This window comes from Chlorocebus sabaeus, chromosome 11 (genome assembly GCF_047675955.1).
Source record: "Chlorocebus sabaeus isolate Y175 chromosome 11, mChlSab1.0.hap1, whole genome shotgun sequence".
Lineage (NCBI taxonomy): Eukaryota > Metazoa > Chordata > Mammalia > Primates > Cercopithecidae > Chlorocebus > Chlorocebus sabaeus.
Genome location: NC_132914.1, coordinates 114,072,576 through 114,092,975, shown reverse-complemented (window position 1 = coordinate 114,092,975; position 20,400 = coordinate 114,072,576). Strand labels below are relative to the sequence as shown.

Here is a 20,400-nt window from a genome sequence, read left to right as displayed (position 1 = left end):
TCTAATGCTGACTTTGTGTAAAGCAGCTAGCTATTAGACCCTGTTCCAAGACTTCGGCTAACAGCATCAGGCTGAAATCCAGGAATTGGCCTCATTTAGCTACACTCTTGTTTTCAACTCTTGGGAGCAGAGCCAATGTGTAAAGTTAGAATATAACAAATCAAATTTCCAAGGGGAAAGAAAACAATATAGGTACTCATGCTTAATGCAACTGATAGGCTCTGAGCACAGTTTACACTTCAGCAGATTTTTTAAGTGAATTTTAGCCTTTAAATAATTTCCATCATTTCCTAAAGACACACACGCTGCATCAAAAAATATCTGCCAACGCCCCCACTTAAGCAATACTGCAACAATCAAGAATATTGAAAATTATTTCAAATTCATATTCAAGTAGAAAAATGATTAAGCAAAATGCTTAATCATTAAAGAAAGAGTAGAACAGCTGGGCATGGTGGCTCACGCCTGTAATCCCAGCACTTTGGGAGGCCGAGGCAGGTGGATCACAAGGTCAAGAGATGGGAGACCATCCTGGCCAACATGCTGAAACCCTGTCTCCGCTAAAAATACAAAAATTAGCTGGGCGTGGTGGCACACCTGTAGTCTCAGCTACTTTCGAGGCTGAGGCAGAAGAATCGCTTGAACCTGGGAGGCAGAGGTTGCAGTGAGCCGAGATCGCGCTACTGCACTCCAGCCTGGCGACGGCGAGACTCCATCAAAGAAAAAGAAAGAGTAGAACACCATAAACTGTCTAAATGGTCCTGTATCATGTGTGATTTCACTGAACTGCCATGGAGGTAGCAAGCTCTAGAGTCTAAATTTGGCTACAGTTTTCACCACTCTCAAACCACCTTCATGTGCTGAACTTCATAGTCTTGGTGGTGCTTTGAATTTTATGTAGTTTTCCTACCAGTGAATTTTGCAAACCCTTTCTCCTGAAGCTGTAAACACCTGTGTAAAATGTATTATAGAATCCAGGGATGAAAATGCTAACCACTAAACAAACTAATTTTCTGGCAGTTATGGAGAATGGATACTCCAGTGTCTCCTAGAGAATACAGTTGTCCACCAAAGGCCAAATGGTTAGCAATCATACACCCATTTAACTTACGAAAAATCAACAGAAATCTATAAACGTAATACAATGCATTAACAGAATGAAGGAGAAAAACGGTGTGATCATCTCACTTAGGTGCAGAAAAAGCATCTGAGAACATTCAAGATCCTTTCGTGATAAAAACTCTTAATAAATGAGGTATAGAAGAAATGGACTTTAACACAATAAAGGTCACATGTGACAAAACCAAAGCTAACATCATACTCAGTGAAAAGTTAAAAGCTTTTCTTCAGGAATAAGACAAGGATGCACACTCTCACCACTTCCATTCGACATAGTACTAGAAGTCCCAGTCACCGCGATTAGGCAACAGAAAGAAATAAAAGGCATCCCAGCAGAAAGGAGGAAGTTATTCTGTTCCTGTTTAGACAATCTAAACATAAACATACGAAACCCTAAATACCCCACCAAGAAACTAATCAATTCAGTGATACTGCAGGGTACAAAATCAATATACAAAAATCAGTAGAGTTTGTATACACTAACAACAAGCTATCTCTAAAAGAAATCAAGAAAATAATCCCATTCACAATAGCCACACCAAAAATAAATACTTAGGAACAAATTCAACCAAGGAAGCTAAAGACCAGTATGCTGAAAACTATAAAACACTAAGGAGAAAAGGGAAGATACAAATAAATAGAAAAATATTCCATGTTCATGGATTGGAAGAAGATTATCCAAATGTCCATACTACTCAAAGTGAGTGAAATGCAATCTCTATCAAAATTCCAAAGACATTTTTCACAGATATAGAAAAAAACAATTATACAATTTGCATAAAAACACAAAACATTGCAAACAGCCAAAGCAATCCTGAGCAAAAAGAACAATGCTGGAGGCATCACAATACCTCATTTCAAAATATACTACAAAGCTATAGCAATATAAACAGCATGGCACTGGCATAAAAACAGATACATAGACCAGTAGAACAGAATTGACAGTCCAAAAATAAGTCTGTGCATTTACAGTCAATTGATTTTCAATGAAGGCACTAAGAACACACAATGGGGAAAAAAGTCTCTTCAATAAATGGTGTTGTGAAAACTGGATATCCACATACAGAAGAATGAAGTTAGATCCTCATCTCACACTATTATAAAGAAGTTAACTCTCACTTGAAGCCAGGAGTTCGAGACTAGCCTGGGCAACAAAGCAAGACCCTGTCCTTACAAAAAATTTAAAAGTTAGCTGCGCATGTTGGCGTGAGCCCATAGTCCCAGCTACTCTGGAGGTTCAGGTGGGAGAATCATGTGAGCCTAAAAGTTTGAGGCTACAGTGAGCTACAATCGCACCACTGCATGCCAGCCTGGGCAACAGAGTGAGACTCTGTCTCAATAAAAAATAAATAAACTCAAAATGGATTAAAATCTTAAACATAAGAGTTGAAACTGTAAAACTATGAGAAAGAAACTTAGGGGAAAACTCCATGACACTGGTTATAGGTAATGATTTTTTGGATATGACCCCAAAAGAACAGGCAACAAAAACAGACAAATGGGATTACATCAAACTAAAAAGCTTTTGCACAGCAAAGGAAACAATCAACAGAGTACAGAAACAACCTACAAAATGAGAAAAAATATTTCCAAACCATGTATCTGATAAGCAGTTAATATCCAAAATATTACATAAGGAACTCAAACAACTCAACAGAAAGAAGACAAAAAACCCAATTTAAAAATGAACAAAGGACCTGAATAGACATTTCTCAAAAGATGACATACAAATGGCCAATAGGTATATTTAAAAATGCTCAACAGTACTAATCATCAGAGAAATGCAAATTAAAACTACACCTGTCAGAATGGCTATTACCAAAAAGACAAAACAAGTGCTGGCAAAGACATGGAGAGAAGGGAACCCTTGCACACTGTTAGTGGGAATGGAAATTAGCACAGCCATTAAGGAAATAGAGGTTCCTTACAATATTAAAAATAAAACTACCATATGATTCAGCAATTCTGGTTGCTGGGTATACATCCAAAAGAAGTGAAATCAGTATGTCAAAGTGATCTCTGTACTCCCAGACTCACTGCAGCATTATTCACAACAGCCAAGATACAGAATCAACAGATAAATGACAGATAATGTGGTATGTATACACAATGGAATACTGTTCAGCCTTTAAAAAAAAAAAAAGAAGGAAATCATGTCATTTACAACAACATGGTGGGTGAACCTAGAGGGCATTATGTTAAGTGAAATAAGCCAGCCACAGAAAGACAAATATTGCATGATCTCACTTAAATGCAAAATCTAAAAAAGCTAAGCTCATAGAAGTAGAGAGTAGAATGGTGGTTACCAGTGGCTGGCGGGGCAGGATGGGACACTGGAAAGATGTCAAAGGATACAAAATTTCAGTTAGATGGGAGAAATAAGTTCAGAGCTCTACTGTACAGTATAGTGACTTTAGTTAATGATGTATACTTGAAAATCACTAATAGATTTTAAGTGTTCTCACCACAGAAAATAAGTATGTGAGGTAATACATGTTAGTTACCTCAACTGAGCCATTCCACAATGTATAGATATTTCAAAAATCATGTTATACCTGATAAATACATATAACTTTATTTGTCCATTTAAAAAAATAAAACAAAATTTTTAAAAAAGAAATATCAGGCCAGGCGCAGTGGCTCATGCCTATAATCCCAGCACTTTGGGAGGCTGAGGTGGGTGGATTATTTGGGGTCAGGAGTTTGAGACCAGCCTGGCCAATATGACAAAAATCCTGACTCTACTAAAAATACAAAATTAGCTGCGTGTGGTGGCATGCACCTGTAATCCCAGCGACTCGGGTGGCTGAGGCAAGAGAATAGCTTGAACCCAGGAGGCAGAGGTTGCAGGAAGACAAGATTATGCCACTGCACTCCAGCCTGAGCGACAGAGCGAGACTCTGCCTCAAAAAAAGAAAAGAAAAATCAATCACAAACTCTTGGCCAAAAAGACGAGAACGAGAGAACAATTTTAACGGCATAAACCTTTGCCTCTTTCAAAGTGTGGCCAAAGCCACACTGGCATCCCCTGCTTAGAAAGTAGACTCAATGGGGCCGGCAGTGGTTCATGCCTGTAATCCCAGCACTTTGAGAGGCCAAGGCAGCAAATCACCTGAGATCAGGAGTTTGAAATCAGCCTGGCCAGTGAAATCCCATCTCTACTAAAAATACAAAAATCAGCTGGGCATGGCAGCACGTGCTTGTAGTCCCAGCTACTCGGGAGGCTGAGGCAGGAAAACTGCTTAGGCCCGGGAGGCAGAGGTTGCAGGGAGCCAAGATCGTCCCACTGCACTCCAGCCTGGGCGACAGAGCAAAACTCCGTCTCAAAAAAAAAAAAAAGACAGTAGACTATCAGGCCCCACCACCAGATCTCCTGAATCTGAATCTGCATTTTATCAAGATTCCCCCATGATTCCTAAACACAATGCAGTTTGGACTAAACGATATCTCCCACCATTCCACTCCACAGGCATACGCCCCAGAGTAAGCGTGAGACGGGTGACACTGATTTGCAATTCCCTTGGTGGGTCTCAGTTCTCACCCGCCTTGCACCTCACTGAGTGAGTTACTAACGTTTAAAGGGTACTTTGGACTATACACCTAAGACATGACTTCACCTAAAACATGCTCTGTCCCCGGGCTGACCCCTCAGCTACCAACCTAACAACTGGCTCAATTTGAGTAAATTTCTATTACCTAGGAGAGTCCTATACTTTAATCACACATTTAGGAAAATCTTGAACATCTGTTGGCGACAGCTTACCTGTGCACATCTTCCTAGTTCTTTCCTGTCCAGATACTGAAATATATTGATTGCCAATTCATAAGGCAGTTGGATATCAAAGAAAGGCACATCATTCATTTCATTCTGAGGGGAAAAAAAAGGAAGTAAGTTTACAATTCTTAGATATGGTAATAACTCAAATTTACAGGCCCTTTAAATGACCAGAGATATGCTTAGGTGGTAATAAGATAGATGAGGCTATTTCCCAGGAGGGAGGCATCCGTACTGTTTCATGAGGCAGTCATCGAACTATTTCAGAACCTGCCAGCCATCCTCCATTCTCTGAGCCCTCTACGCCTCCACTCCTCATATTCACTTAGGAAACCCATATGACCATTTCCCATGGTGCTTCATAAAGCAGCAGGGGTGCTATCTTCCAGCCTGGTGTATGGCACAGGAATCAGTGCCAACGTCTGTGGAAAGCCTCCTGACCTCTAAGGAAAGATGAGCAGCAGGCGGCCAAGAAAGTGAGCCTTGAAATCAGGGAGGCCACCCCTCCTCCCAGAACCACCACCACTACTCCCAACTAGGAAGGGAGTGAGCACACACAGCTAGAGAAAAGCTGCTTTAGGTCACTAAGGGGTTTTCACTGGGAAAAGAATAGGGCTATAAACATGAGCAAAAAGTAAACAAGCAGACACTGCTCTTGATGGAGGTGAACGCCACCTCTCCTTGGCCACTGGAGAAGTGCAAGGTTTCCTAATGCTCTCAGGGGCTTACACTGGTTAACCTGAGCGGGCCAGTGCAAACAAAGCAGTCCTTCTTCAGTGTCATTTATTAATGCAAAGAAATCAGAGCTTGACTGCCTTTGGATAAGCAATTAGAGATGAGGTAACGGGCTTTATTTGAGAGATAAGGCTGTCATGACGATCCTGGTAGCACAAAGCAATATGAGTGTAAAACAGAAAAAAAGCCAAGCATACGTATGTACCCCTCTGCCTGTTCCCAATCCACCTGCCAAAGCTCACTTTGGTATGGGCTTCTGCAAAGCTAGGAAAAGCTGCACTCTGTGTCCCAATAGCATTCGCTTAATAAAATCCATTTTTAATAAGCTTTGGCTGACATCAGTGACTTACTGCTTACAAGCGAATTGTTAATTCACCAGTCAAATGCAGAGGTCTTACATATTGCAAGGCTGCTGTCTCAAAGCAAACAAACAAAAAATCACCTCAGTGTTTTTTAAGGGAGTCTAAGCACTGATTTAGACCCTACCAAGACTCAGGGTAAAGATTTTTCTGGAATGAAGTTTCTGTTTATCTAGGAATCTCGGGGCTAAAAGACAGCCCAGAGCATAAATAGGAAATGCAGTATTCAATTGCAAAAATAGCGCAAAGGATGAAGGCCAAAAGGGATCTCTGGAGGAAAAAAAAGAGTAAGAGTTGACAGCTCTCTGTGGGCAAAGAGAAGGAACAGAATGTTAAATCAAGAGAGAAATTTTGGCCATACAGAAAAAAAAAGGGGGGGGGGAACAAATCTGCAAGTGTAATTAGAAGGCTCAGGGGTGCTTGCCTAAAAAAATAATGGAAAGTCATTGGTTTAATGTCAGGCTCCGTCCCCTCCCACAACTAACTGGCTTTACTAATCAAGAAAAGGAGGCATCACTTTCTCTCTCGGCCCAGATACAACTTGAGACTCCTCAAATCAACACTGGAGGGAGTCACTGCTTGCCAAGGAAAGCTACGCTCGAGATGAAACTTTCATTTGTAATCATGGTCTTCCTCCTGCTTTCTTTTTTGGATTATTTTGACCTTGTAGAGAGGCCTTCTTTACCTACTTGGTAAAGAAACAAGAGAAAAATGTTCCTTATCCTCCTACAACCCGAACAAAGGCAAGGAAAAGCCTGCGTTCATTGAAACTGAAGTCTCATTTAGCCTTTCACTGTTAGAGACTTGCCAGGCATCGCTTTCTTCAATTGGTCCCATTTAAGACTCACTAGGAACTGGTTTCTGGACTTGACACTACTCTGACGAGACAAAGGACACCATTATCTTTGTTTTTAGCTATTCTGGTACAGAAAAGTCACACCTCTGGTAACAGGAGCCTTCCATCTTTTGCCTATTCCGTTGGCCTAGCCTCCATCCTCATCACGGAAGATAATGCCTGTATCTTGGCATCACCTTAGCCCTGCCACTAGCATCCTTGATCCCAACCAGCATAATCTCTGGAATGCAACCCAGCATGGAGGTTCAGAGCAGAGATTCAAACTGATACATGTGTTCGCTCACCTTACCAACAAGCAACCGGGTTAAGTGCATCTGTGCTTTCTCATCTGTAAAACAGGTAAAAGCACTCTATGAAATAGGTATGCTATTAAGAATAAAAATGAGACCCCATGCTGGTCTCACTGTTAATGCATGCATTATGATGGTTCTTGATCATTTACAAGTTCCGAATGGCAACCACTGTTTCAAAGCATTGAACTGTAATTTTGTAAATGACGTTACACAGCCAAACTTAAAAAAATCACTGTGCTCTCAGAATTATTATCTAAACTCCAAAACAGATAAAAGTCCCAGACTTTCATGTAGATGACCTTCCGTGTGGCTAACCACTGGAAAATGGTAGGGAAAAAAAAGAAACCAATACACTAAAGGAAGGTCCACATCTCAAGAAATATGTAGACCCCCCCCACAAGGTGAGGAGACCAAATGCTCAAGTTTCATGCTGCACACTTAAAGAATAATTCTGGCATGACATTCTATTAATGGTCCCTGTCATCCATACTGCAGTGGGTCACTCAGATCCTGCTTTGGTCCCACTCATTCCCCTAGATGAAAATGTTGCCTGCTGTTGACTGACAGCTGAGTCCCTTCGCAGGCATTGGTCAAACAAGCTGCCTCACCCAAGTTGTATCCCCTCCCATCTCCACTAAGGCAGCCTGTATCCAATGCCTAGTCCATGGCTGGGTACAAAGGCCTGGCCCCCTTGCTCAGTTCAGGACCTCTCCGAAAGGAAAATCCACTAAAACACCTACATGCAAATCTCCACTTCAGAATCTATTTTTTGAAAAGTTCAATCTTTTTTTTTTTTTTTTACCAAAGCGATAGACACGACCCATGATAGTCCTGTGTTCAACATATTCCCAAGGGTTCTTACGCACACCTCCAGAGACATTAATCTAGGTAAGCTACTTCCTCTCCCCTCCTTGAAGAGGATACCAGAATGCAGATAAATGAGTGACATCACTCCACCAGCCAACCAACAAACCAGAGTAAATTCAAGGTTTAGTAACTGATTCATCAACTTCAGTTCATTATTATTGGAAATATCATTTGGGAAACACCTTACAAGAGACAGAGTTGTGAGCATATCTGGCCCTGTGGTTGAAAACACACCTCTTTTATAAGTGTGCATGATGTGACAAGGATGTGAAGCCACATCCTGGACAACAAAAGCTGTGGTCTAGTAACCACGTAAATCCTACTACTGTCGTGGCGGCAGAATGTCTTAGGCACTCTGATTGGTTACTTCCCACAGTTCATAAATGTAGGTTAAAAACACTACTTGCTACTAGTGTGCAGAGAAATACCTTGTTATCTGAAAGACACTATCAGCCAGAGGTTGGTTAACGGATAAAAAGTACAGCTAGACGGGAGGAGAGTTCTGGTTCTCTGTAGCACTACAGGTTGACTGTAATTCACAACAATTTATTGTATATTTTCAAATAGCTAGAAGAGCAGATTTTGAATGTTTACAATGCAAATAATAAATGTTTTAGGTGATGGATATGTTAATTACCCTGATTTGGTCAATATACATTGTATACATGTATCACACTGTGCCCCATAAATATGTACAATTATAATGTGTCAATTAAAAATTTTTTAAAAAAAGATGCTATCAGTCTTCCACCTAGACTACTGCAAAGCACATAGCCATCCAAAAAGTTATGGGCCATATTAACCCAACTCTACACTGAATTAAAAACATGAAAATGGACAACCTGGCATTTCAGAAACAAAGATATTCCAAGAAGAAGGAAAGGAATTAAAGACAGTGGAAACATTAAAATAGGGAAATCTGGTCAAACTATACAAATATCAACATGGCTACAATATCTGGAGAAAATAATTTTGCAGTAGTTGAATAGCTCCCAGCAATTCCTGAGAATGGCCAAATTTATTCTATAGGAGACCAATAAATTCAAAATATTAGTATTCCTTCAATGTTCAGGAAAAGAATCTGTTTGATAACATACAACCTTTTTTTTAATTCTTTGACAGTGTCTCAGATATCGATTCTCTACCACTATTGGGGACTTTTGTCCTGTATTACACATCAAAATCACCTGTGGAACTAAAAAAAAAAAAATGCCAAGGGCCCTACCCAGACCTACTGCCCCAAATTTCCAGATTCAGGGCTCAAGCACCTCTTTTTCTTTTGAGATGGAGTCTTGCTCTGTCGCCCAGTCTGGAGTGCAGTGGCATGATCCTGGCCCAATGAAACCTCTGCCTCCCAGGTTCAAGTGATTCTCATGCCTCAGCCTCCCAAGTAGCTGAGATTACAGGCACGCATCATCACACCTAGCTAATTTTTGTATTTTTTAGTAGAAACAGGGTTTTGTCATGTTGGCCAGGCTGGTCTCGAACTCTCGGCCTCCACCTGCCTTGGCCTCCCAGAGTGCTGGGATTACAGGCGTGAATCACTGTACCCGGCCTCAAGCATCTCTTTCTCAGGCGATCGTCATGCACACTAAAAGTTGAGAACACAACCCTACATCATAGGCAGATATAAAAATCTATCCATCCCCTCTCTCCTAGTCAAGGAACACACACACACACAAATGGGTCATATTACTTGGTTAATTTAAAGTCAGTGGATACTACATTTTCCCAAAGTCTACTGGACTTACTCCAAAAACACTGAGAGAAATTGCAAAGAGATCCATCCCCAGGGAGGCTGATTTGTATTCTTATGTGCTAATGTAAGACTAATTCTGTAAATGGATTGGTTTTGTGCCTTACTGTTAGAAATTTAATCTGTCTTCTCTTGTTTAATAGAAGAAGGGATAATTACTAAGAGCCAAAGCAGTAAAAAGTGAAGAAACTGACTTAAGGTTTTTGTTCTCAATGTACATCTCCAGGGCAAAAAGAACATGAAAGATCTCTCTGGGTGGTGGTTTAAGAAACTGAGAAAAGCACCTTGAGTTCAAAGAAGAGATTTGTAATAACATTTTTACTAAATCTATGACTGAAAGGAGACTGTTTTCTACAGGCGTTTATCTCAACTTTCCACATACTGCAAAAGCTGAGCGGAGTAGACCCACACAATCTCAATCAGAAGAAATAGATGAGTTTCAGTTTCACCTGCGTCTTCTTTGAGACAGAAAAAAACTGGTTGGCTGGTGGGGGGGAGGAGGGGAAGGTCTGAAAGGCAGTCAAGATAAACAAGCATCCACAATTTGTCTCAAAATATATATTCTTATATACAAAAAGAAAAAAAGTCAGAAATAGACCAGGCACAGTGGCTCACATTTGTAATCCCAATACTGGGCGACTGAGATGGACAGCTCATCAGGGGCCAGGAGTTCAAGACCAGCCCAGGTAACATAGTGAGACATCGTCTCTAGAAAAAATAGAAATAAATTAGCCAGGTATGGTGGCGTGCACCTGTAGTCCCAGCTACTTAGGAGGCTGAGGTGGGAGGATGGCTTGAGTTTGGGAGGTCGAGGCTACCGAGCCATGATCACACCACTGCACTCCAGCCTAGGCAAAAAAGAGAAATCCTGTCTCCAAAAAAAAAAAAGAATGTCAGAATACACCAAAATGTTAACAATGGTAGCCTCTAAGCAATGATATCAGTAAAGATTTTTATTTTGTTCTATTCTTCTTCATTTCCTAAATATTTCTACAGTGAGCACATATTTTCACAGATGCAGAAAAGCAACAATTTTTCTTTTTTTTTTTTTTTTTTTTGAGATGGAGTCTCGCTCTGTTGCCCAGGCTGGAGTGCAGTGGCTGGATCTCAACTCACTGCAAGCTCCACCTCCCGGTTTTACGCCATTCTCCTGCCTCAGCCTCCCGAGTAGCTGGGACTACAGGCGCCTGCCACCTTGCCTGGCTAGTTTTTTGTTTTGTTTTGTTTTTGTATTTTTCAGTAGAGACGGGGTTTCACCGTGTTAGCCAGGATGGTCTCGATCTCCTGACCTCGTGATCCGCCCATCTCAGCCTCCCAAAGTGCTGGGATTACAGGCTTGAGCCACCATGCCCGGCCCACATTTTTCAAGTAAGGAAACTTATGTTCAAAATACTATCTAAATTCAGGGCCACACCAGGTGCTAGGGTTAGCGAGGTGCTGTCAGCAAGTATATAAGAAATAGTCTACACTCAAAGAGCTAAAATCTTTTATAGAGGTAAGTCATTGTCATGTAAAATGAAATAAATACAGGAGACTACAACAGGCAATATAGATCGTCCCCTAAGGCACTCCAAAGTTCATTAGTAAGCCAATTCTATAGAAGCTGGAAATCATTTCTCCAAACAAACAATGCTATAAAGAGCGGCTAAGCTCCCAAGCAGTCCACAAAAAAACAATTTATCTCTTAACATTTAACCTAATCCCCGTGCCTAGCTAGGAGGAAGAGCAAAAGGGATTCAATAAATATTTGTTGATCATATGTGCGGGTGATATAAGTGAACTATAATACTACAGAATCTAACCAGCTCAGTGCCTTGCACACAGTAGATGCACAATAAATGTCCACGGAATTTGATTTATCCTTTTTTTACGAGAATAGGCTTTCCAGCTCCAAGACACATTCTCACTCCCCTGGGGACTCTGGCAAGGGAAGAAGGTAGAAGACACTAACCTAAAGAAGGGCAAGTGCTGGGGGAAATCCCAGGAGGCTGGGTGTGGTGGTGAAGGAGGGTGGTGTGAAGCCAAATGGGCTGGGCCTCTGCTTTGAGCCCCCTTTTAGTCCAAACGGGGATCTGAGCTTTAGGTCATGACGAGGAGAGAAGACAGGAACAGGAGAAGCTTCAGGTCCCAGAGGGGTACCACAGTGGGTGTGGTTTTGTGAAAAGAGTAAAGATGTTCACATATAGGGGGCCCAAACACTGCAGGCACATTCCCACCATCAGGACTGGCTATAAAATTTGTGGGGCCCATTGGTCGAAAATGATCAAGGCAACAGAGCATTCAACTAAGTGTGGGTCCCAGCCACCACAGAACCTTTGCACTTGCCCACCTTGGCCTAGAATCCCCTCCCCCAGACCTCTGTATGTTCAGTCCTCACCTCCTGTAGGTTCTCCATGAAACGTGACCTTCCCAGAAAGACCCTGTAGGACAGCACTATTTAAAAGTACAGCCCCTCTCCTGGCAGATACACTCTATCCGTCTGCTTATTTTTTCTCCAGAACATTTATTACCTGACAATTATTTGTCCATTGTCTAACTCCCTCTTCCCCAGCATGTAAGTTATACAAGGGCACAGGATTTTTTCTGTCTTGTTCGATGCTATATTCTCAGTGCCTGGAACAGTGGCTGGTCCTAAGACACTTAATAAATATTTATGGAATTAATGAATGAAACCCGAGCTGCTTCAAGCAGCAGACCCTTCTAACAAAGACCAGATGTAAGTCACAAGTTGTTCTAGTATACACAGGCATCATTTCAAAAGGTTCGTAAGTAGAGGCCTGCTAATTCGTGAATAACATGAAAAAATGAACAGCACTGAGGATAAGAACTTTTTAGCTGGGGGAAAGGGAGAAATTTGGATTGGAGAAATCGGGGAAGAATTAACACAGGAGACAGAACTCAAGCTGAGCTTTAAAAGGTAGGCAAAGAACAGGAAAGAGGAAAGGAAGTTATTCCAGGTAAGTCAATTCATGAGTACACATTTGGTTTGGTTTGCTGTCTCACGGAATGTTAGCCAGAAGAAAAGTGTTCACATTAGGGAGCTTCCTTATTTGTGTTTAACTTAAAAACAGAAGAAGGTTAAGCCATTAACTCTATCTTGTTGGCAACACAGATGCAGGATCTGACAGGTTAAATATTGACATAGTGAGTGATAAATATTGGCCAGCAGTATTAAAACTTTCAGCAGACTTAAAACTCCATATCTTAACCTGGAAGGATGCTTTGAATGTTCAAGGGTTCTAACAACAATAGAGCCTTTAAAAGTTGCTGTCAGAAGCAGTGATTTTGCCCACATTATTTCAACTCAACAAATGTAGATAGGGCCCCTACTGTACTAGTAGGGCAGGTGGAGGTAGAATAGTAAGGCAACAGATCCTGCCCTCCAGGGGTTCACAAGAGGCGGAAGTTAAGGGCTCATCGGTGATAAGTTTCAGCAAAGAGGAAGTAAAATAGCATAGCAAACTCTGAGTACTAATGAAAATGGCACCAGCTTACATGTATTGGGCCCTTACGGTACTCCAGGTTTGGTGCTAAGTTCCATGCCTATTTCATGACCTCTTCACGAGATAGGTACTAAAGGGCACCTTTAAAATTAGAGGTGCCCCAAAGGTTGTATGCTCCTCATAGAGAACCTAGTAGTACCTAATGTGGTGATTCTGAAGGGATCAGAAGAGACCAGGGGCGTGAATTCCAGGAAGACAGGGAAGGCCTTTTCCAACAACATGAAACAGATTCGGATGTGCCCTCCAGATCCTCCAGTATGCAGGTCCCGTGTATTTTTAGAATACAACAAACCCTTGAATAACATGGGTTTGAACTGCTTGGGTCCACTTGTATGCAGGTGTTTTCCATAAACGTTGCATCGAATGTGCCTGCCTCTCCTTGCACCTCTGCCACCAAGACAGCAAGACCAATCCCTCCATCGCAGCAGCAGCAGCCTACCCAGTGTGAAGGCAATGAGAATGATGGCCTTTGTGATGAGCCACTTTCACTTAATGAATAAATACATTTCTCTTATAATTTTATTAATGACACTTTCTCCTCTAGCTTACTTTATTGTAAGGCTACAGTATGTAACACACATAAAATACAAAATATGCGTTATCTGACTGTTATCTCTAAGGCTTCTGGTTAACAGTAGGCTATTCTAGTTAAGTTTTGGGAGAGTCAAAAGTTACATGCAGATTTTTTACTGCAAGGAGGTCAGTTTCCCTAACCCCCCTGTTGTTCAAAGCTCAACTGTACTTGATTTACTTCTTTACTATTTTTGGCATCAATGCCTATACCTCTAAGGTGTTACAAATGGAAAGCCTTGAGAATCAGGACCTTAAAGCAAAGGAGGCTATACAGTAGCGTATAATGTCTGAAACTTGCCTGATCACATCAGTCATCCGATTTCAGGACCCCTTCCCTGGTGAGGGAGTTGGCAGGTCTGGGGAGGGTCCAGAACCTTATTATAATAAAGCCTGAAGGGATTCTTACGCCAACTCAAGCACACTTGGTGAAACTTGGAATTGAAAAGACCTGGATCCCAATTCAATCCCCAGAATCTATCAGCTGGGGTAACGCTGGGCAAGTTACAGAGAATCTCTGAGTTTCTTCATTTGTAAAAGAAGAGTTAAAATCTACCTCACAGGATTGTTACATTCGAATTAGGGCAGAGCACAGGACTAAACACTTGGTTTAATAGCTCAAATAGGAGCTATTAATGCTATTTGAGTAAACTACATATTACATGAAATAGGCCGTTATTTCTTGAAACAGTTTGCCACTTAAAGAATTATTCTCGGCCGGGCGTGGTGGCTCACGCCTGTAATCCCAGTACTTTGGGAGGCCGAGGCAGGCGGATCACGAGGTCAAGTGATCGAGACCATCCTGGCTAACACAGTGAAACCCCGTCTCTACTAAAAGTACAAAAAGAAATTAGCCGGGCGTGGTGGTGGGTGCCTGTAGTCCCAGCTACTGGGGAGGCTGAGGCAGGAGAATGGGGTGAACCTGGGAGACGGAGCTTGCAGTAAGCCGAGATCGCACCACTGCACTCCAGCCTGGGCGACAGAGTGAGACTGTCTCCAAAAAAAAAAAAAAAAAAGAATTATTATTCTCAATTGGGAGGATCACTTGAGCCCGGGAGTTTGAGACCGGACTGGCCAATACAGGGAGACCTTGTCTCTACCAAAAAATTTAAAAAATTAGCTGAGTGTGGTGGTGCATGCGTGTAGTCCCAGCTACGCGGGATGCTGAGGGAAGAGGATGGCTTGAGCCAGGCAATTTGAGGCTGCAGTGAGCCGGGAGGGCAACACTACACTGTAGCCTGGGCAACAGGGCAAGACCCTGTCTCAAAAAAAAAAAAAAAAAACCAGAAAAAAAAAAAAGTGGGTTCCCAACTGGAAAGCTGTAGGGACTTCCTTTGGGCCTAATTTAAATCAAACCGTTAGAACCTAGTGCCTTGTCCTCTTAACCTGTGAGCCACGGATGCATTTCAGCTGTTCTTGATTTTCCCAACTTTTTGAAGGGGGTTATTTTTAACGGACAGAGGGTCCCCAGCTTCCTCCAGATTCTCCAAGGGATCCATGCCCCACAAAAAGATAAACTCTATCCTAATTAAAGTGCTCAAGAGATTCTTCCTCCTCTTCTTCCTTTTTTTCTGAGTTAATTTTTTTGAATACGTGCACAGTTAAAAAATTAAATAGTGCAAACAGTATACAAAGAAAAGGTAAAATTCCTTCCTATCCATTACCTGGGTCCTCCTTTTCAAAGGCAACCTTTGTTCAAAGTTTAGGTAGCCTTCAAGAGCAGGTTTCTCAACCCCACACTTACTGACATTTTGGCCTGGATAATTTTTTGTGCGTGCTGTCCTGTTCATTGTAGGATGTTCACGAGCATCTCTGGCCTCTAACCACTAGATGCCCAGTAACATGCACACACACACACCCCGATGAGGCACCCAAAAATGTCTGCAGACACTGCCACATCTGGGGGAACAAAATCGCCCTGGTTGAGAAGCGCTGCTTTTAAGACCCTATGCACGCACAAACATCGGTGTTTGTGCGTCTACCCATTTTCTCGGGCAACTGATGGCACAGAGTTACTCTCCAAATCACTGCAGGGGTTTGTCCTGGGGGCGGGGGCCGGCGCAGGCATCGGGGGGCGGGGTGGGGGAGGCGACGGCCACTCACCAGGTCGCGGATGAGCTGGTCCACCAGCTGCTCCCCGCCCCCGGCACCCTCGCGGGCCAGAGAACGGGAGCGGCTCGCCACGTCCTGCCCCTCGGTCCAAGTCGCCCGCGCTGCCGGGGGCCTCCCCGCGCCCTCCAGGAGACCCTGGGCCAGCGCCGGGTCCCCCGAGGCCTGTTCGCCGCGCCCGTGGACCACCTCCGGCCGCCGAGCCCACCTCTCGGCAGCCTCGGGCCGTCGCCGCTTCCTTGGCGCCTGGGCCTGCGCCAGCTCCTCCTGCCAGCGCCGACGGAACTCATCCAGGCTGCAGTCATCCATATTCGCTGCTCCCGGCGCTCCACGTTCTTCTTGGTTCCACCGGGTGCCACGGGACAGTCCCTCCCAGGGAAGTGTCCGCCGCGGCCGGAAGCCGCTGTTGCCGCAGCTCTAGGGTTCCGGGTGGGCGGCCACGCCCCCGCCACGCCCCCCGCGCTGCCCCTGTGCGCAAGTGGTGGTCTGGCTTGTGGCGCCCAGGCGGAGGTCTACGCAGCTACTCCTCGGCGGGTCAGCTCTCCTGCCTGTCACTTTTGCTAAGCTCTGACTTTGCGCCGAGCATTGTTCCTTCATTCAAGAAACATGCATTGAGCGACTACTATATGCCAGGCACTGAGAATTCAGCATTTAAATCTGCAAAACAAAACAAAAAACCCTGACGTCTGGGAGCGTCCGTTTAAGTGGGAAGGGAGACTTTAAACAAAGAAATATGAACATTTGAATCAGTGATAGGTATTAGGAAGAAAACAAAATAAGGTAAGGTAAGGGGAGTAAGGATTGATAGTGAAAGTCTCTCTAAGATGTTATTTAAATTAAAATGTAAAAGAGAATCAATGGGTGGATAAAGAAACTGGTATATACATATGGTGGAATACTACTCAGCCATAAAAAGGAATAAATTCACGGCATTCGTAGCAACCTAGATGGGGTTGGATACTATTATTCTAAGTGAAGTAACTCAGGAATGGAAAACCAAACATCGTATGTTCTCACTCATAAGTGGGAGCTAAGCTACGAGGATACAAAGGCATAAGAATGACACAGTGGACTTTGGGAACGGGGGAGGGGGGAGAGGGGAGAGTGGGAAGGTGGGGAGGGATAAAAGACTATAACTTGGGTTCAGTTTCTACTGCTTGGGTGATGAGTGCACCAAAATCTCACAAATCACCTTGAAGAACTTACTCATGTAACCAAATACCACCTCTTCCCAAAAAACCTATGGAAAAAAAAATTTTTTTTTTAATCTGAAAGAGAAACCAGCCAAGGGAAGGTCAGATCTTCGGAGAGAGATTTCCAGAAGGAAATCCAAGGGCTTTAAGATGGGAAAGAAAGTGACATACGATGGCATTCCACTTAAAAATGTTTTCTTTGGGCCGGGCGCGGTGGCTCAAGCCTGTAATCCCAGCACTTTGGGAGGCCGAGACGGGTGGATCACGAGGTCAGGAGATCGAGACCATCCTGGCTAATATGGTGAAACCCCATCTCTACTAAAAAATACAAAAAACTAGCCGGGCGAGGTGGCGGGCGCCTGTAGTCCCAGCTACTCCGGAGGCTGAGGCAGGAGAATGGCGTAAACCCGGGAGGCGGAGCTTGCAGTGAGCTGAGATCCGGCCACTGCACTCCAGCCTGGGCAACAGAGCGAGACTCCGTCTCAAAAAAAATAAATAAATAAATAAATAAAAATGTTTTCTTTGCACCTGATATTCCCTCAGCAGGGAAGTTCCCCCCCACCTTGACCTGGTTAACTCCTACACATCTTTCATATCTCAACTCACATTTCACTTAATCTTCCACCCTCCACTCAAGAAACATCAGGTATCCCTGTTATTCATTCTCACAGCATCCTGTACTTCTCATCATAATACATAACACAATTTGTAATTTTATTTTTATGTGTGTGTGTATATATATATATCCCTTCCCTTCTAGATTGGCAACTCTTAGCTTTGAGGCTGGTGATTAATACATGCTCAATAAATGTTTTGTTTTGTTTTGTTTTGTTTTGTTTTTGAGATGGAGTCTCGCTCTGTCGCCCAGGCTGGAGTGTAGTGGCGGGATCTCGGCTCACTGCAAGCTCCGCCTCTCGGGTTCATGCCATTCTCCTGCCTCAGCCTCCCAAGTAGCTGGGACTACAGGCGCCCGCCACAACGCCCGGCTGATTTTTTTGTATTTTTAGTAGAGACGGGATTTCACTGTGTTAGCCAGGATGGTCTCGATCTCCTGACCTCGTGATCCACCCGCCTCGGCCTCCCAAAGTGCTGGGATTACAGGCCTGAGTTACCGTAAATGTTTACTGAATGAATAACAACGCTTTAAGATGAGAACTATTCTTGTTCCCCACTTTACAAATGAGGAAACTGAGGCATAAAAATTTGGCAAACTTGTCCAAAATCACACAGCTGGTAATTTGCAGGTCCAGGACTCTATTTTTTTTTTTTTTTTTGACTCTAGACATGACCTGTTAATCATTAAATTATACAGCCCACATGCCTACGTCAGCTAAGAATCACATGGCTGCCTCTAGTTACCATGATTTTTTTTTTTTCAATGTAGTAATAGTAATGGCATGACCTGGGCTCTACAGTCAAACAGACAGATTCAAGTGGGAATCCCATCACCCCCATTTATTCACATCTCATTTCTTCTAGCAATGCCACTTCTAGGAATTTACCCTAAGGGAAGAAAATTGAGCATGAGTCCAAAGAATACTTTACTGAAACATTGTTTATAGAACTGAAAATCAGAAGCAATCTAATTGCCAACAATAGACAAGACATTGATTAAATAAACTATGCTCCGTTAGAATGTAAGAAAGATCCTGGCTGGGCGTGGTGGCTCATGTCTGTAATCCCAGCACTTTGGGAGGCCTAGGCTGGTGGATCACCTGAGATCAGGAGTTCAAGACCAACCTGGCCAACATGGTGAAACTCTGTCTCTACTAAAAATACAAAAATTACCTGGGCGCGTGGTGGCACAGACCTGTAAACCCAGCTACTCAGGAGGCTAAGGCAAGAGAATTGCTTGAACCCTGGAGGCGTAGTTTATAGTGAGCCAAGATCATGCCACTGCACTCCAGCCTGGATGACAGAGTGAGACTCCATCTCAAAAAAAAAAAAAGGAGAAGAAAGAAGGAAAGAAGGAAGGAAGGAAGGAAGGAAGGAAGGAAGGAAGGAAGGAAGGAAGGGAGGGAGAAAAAGACCCTATCTAGAATGCCAGTTCCCTAAAAGTAGAGGGCTAATCTATTTTGTTAACTACTATGTTTTCAAGACCCAAAACAGTGCCTGGAATATAGTAGATGCTCAATAAATAATGAATAAATGAACTACTGTGCAGCTATTAAACGTCACATTGGAGAAGAAAATTTTATTACATGAAAAGAATTTCACAATATAGCAAGTGAAAAAAGTCAGGCTATATAACCATATATACAGTATAACCTGTGTTGCATCTTTTTTTTTAAGTGTATATGTGCATTTTAAAAGGAAGAATATACACCCAAACATGCGTGGAAGAAATTTCTAGAGAAGGTAAGATTATGGGTGATTATCATGTTCTTTTTCTTTTTCTTTTTTTTGTTTTTTTGAGATGGAGTCTCGCTCTGTCGCCCAGGCTGGAGTGCAGTGGCCGGATCTCAGCTCACTGCAAGCTCCGCCTCCCAGGTTCACGCCATTCTCCTGCCTCAGCCTCCCAAGTAGCTGGGACTACAGGCGCCCGCCACCTCGCCCGGCTAGTTTTTTGTATTTTTTAGTAGAGACGAGGTTTCACCGTGTTAGCCAGGATGGTCTCGATCTCCTGACCTCGTGATCCACCCGTCTCGGCCTCCCAAAGTGCTGAGATTACAGGCTTGAGCCACCGCGCCTGGCCTTTTTCTTTATCTCTATGTTCTAATTTTATTTTCCCTTTTTTTCTCTCTTCCTTTCTTTTGAGACAGGGTCTCGCTCTGTCACCCAGGCTGGAGTGCAGTAGTGCAACCTCAGCTTACTGCAACCTCCACCTTCCAGGCTCAATCAATCCTCCTGCCTCAGCCTCCCAAGTAGCTGGGACTACAGGCATGCACTAACATGCCCAACTAATTGTTGTTGTTGTTTGTAGAGAGGGTTTCGCCATGTTGTCCGGGCTGGTCTCGAACTCCTGGGCTCAAACAATCTGCCTACCCCGGCCTCCTAAAATGCTGGGATTACAGGTGTGAACCAACATGCGCAACTGTATAGTCTAACTATCTACAGTGAATGTTGTCCAAGCCTGGGTTCTCACAGTAAGCAAGCCTGAGCCCTGGGTTTGTAGGGAGCTAGTTTATTTAGAGAAGTGATTCTAGAGCAGAGGCCTGGGAGACTAAGAAGAGTGAGACAAGGAAGAAGGGACAGTTAATTGAAAGAGCATCTTTGAGCCAGGAGTGGTGGCTCATGCCTGTAATCCCAGCACTTTGGGAGGCTG

The 20,400-nt window shown here is 43.3% G+C and overlaps 1 protein-coding gene across 3 annotated transcripts in view; it reads right to left on the bottom strand.

Annotated features, from left to right (window-relative positions):
- FBXW8 (F-box and WD repeat domain containing 8) overlaps positions 1-16,329 on the bottom strand; it is a 111,820-nt gene extending 95,491 nt beyond the window's left edge. The window contains exons 1-2 of one of the 3 annotated variants that reach the window (XM_008004857.3): positions 15,937-16,329; positions 4,883-4,987 (exon numbers count right to left, since the gene is read on the bottom strand). In XM_008004857.3, coding sequence (XP_008003048.1) covers positions 4,883-4,987; positions 15,937-16,251 — 420 coding nt within the window. In that variant the 5' untranslated portion in view covers positions 16,252-16,329. Of the gene's footprint in view, positions 1-4,882; positions 4,988-7,128; positions 7,174-15,936 lie in introns of those variants that run through there. The other 2 variants (XM_008004859.3, XM_008004858.3) reach the window with 2 other exon arrangements.
- Positions 16,330-20,400: the final 4,071 nt, after the last annotated feature.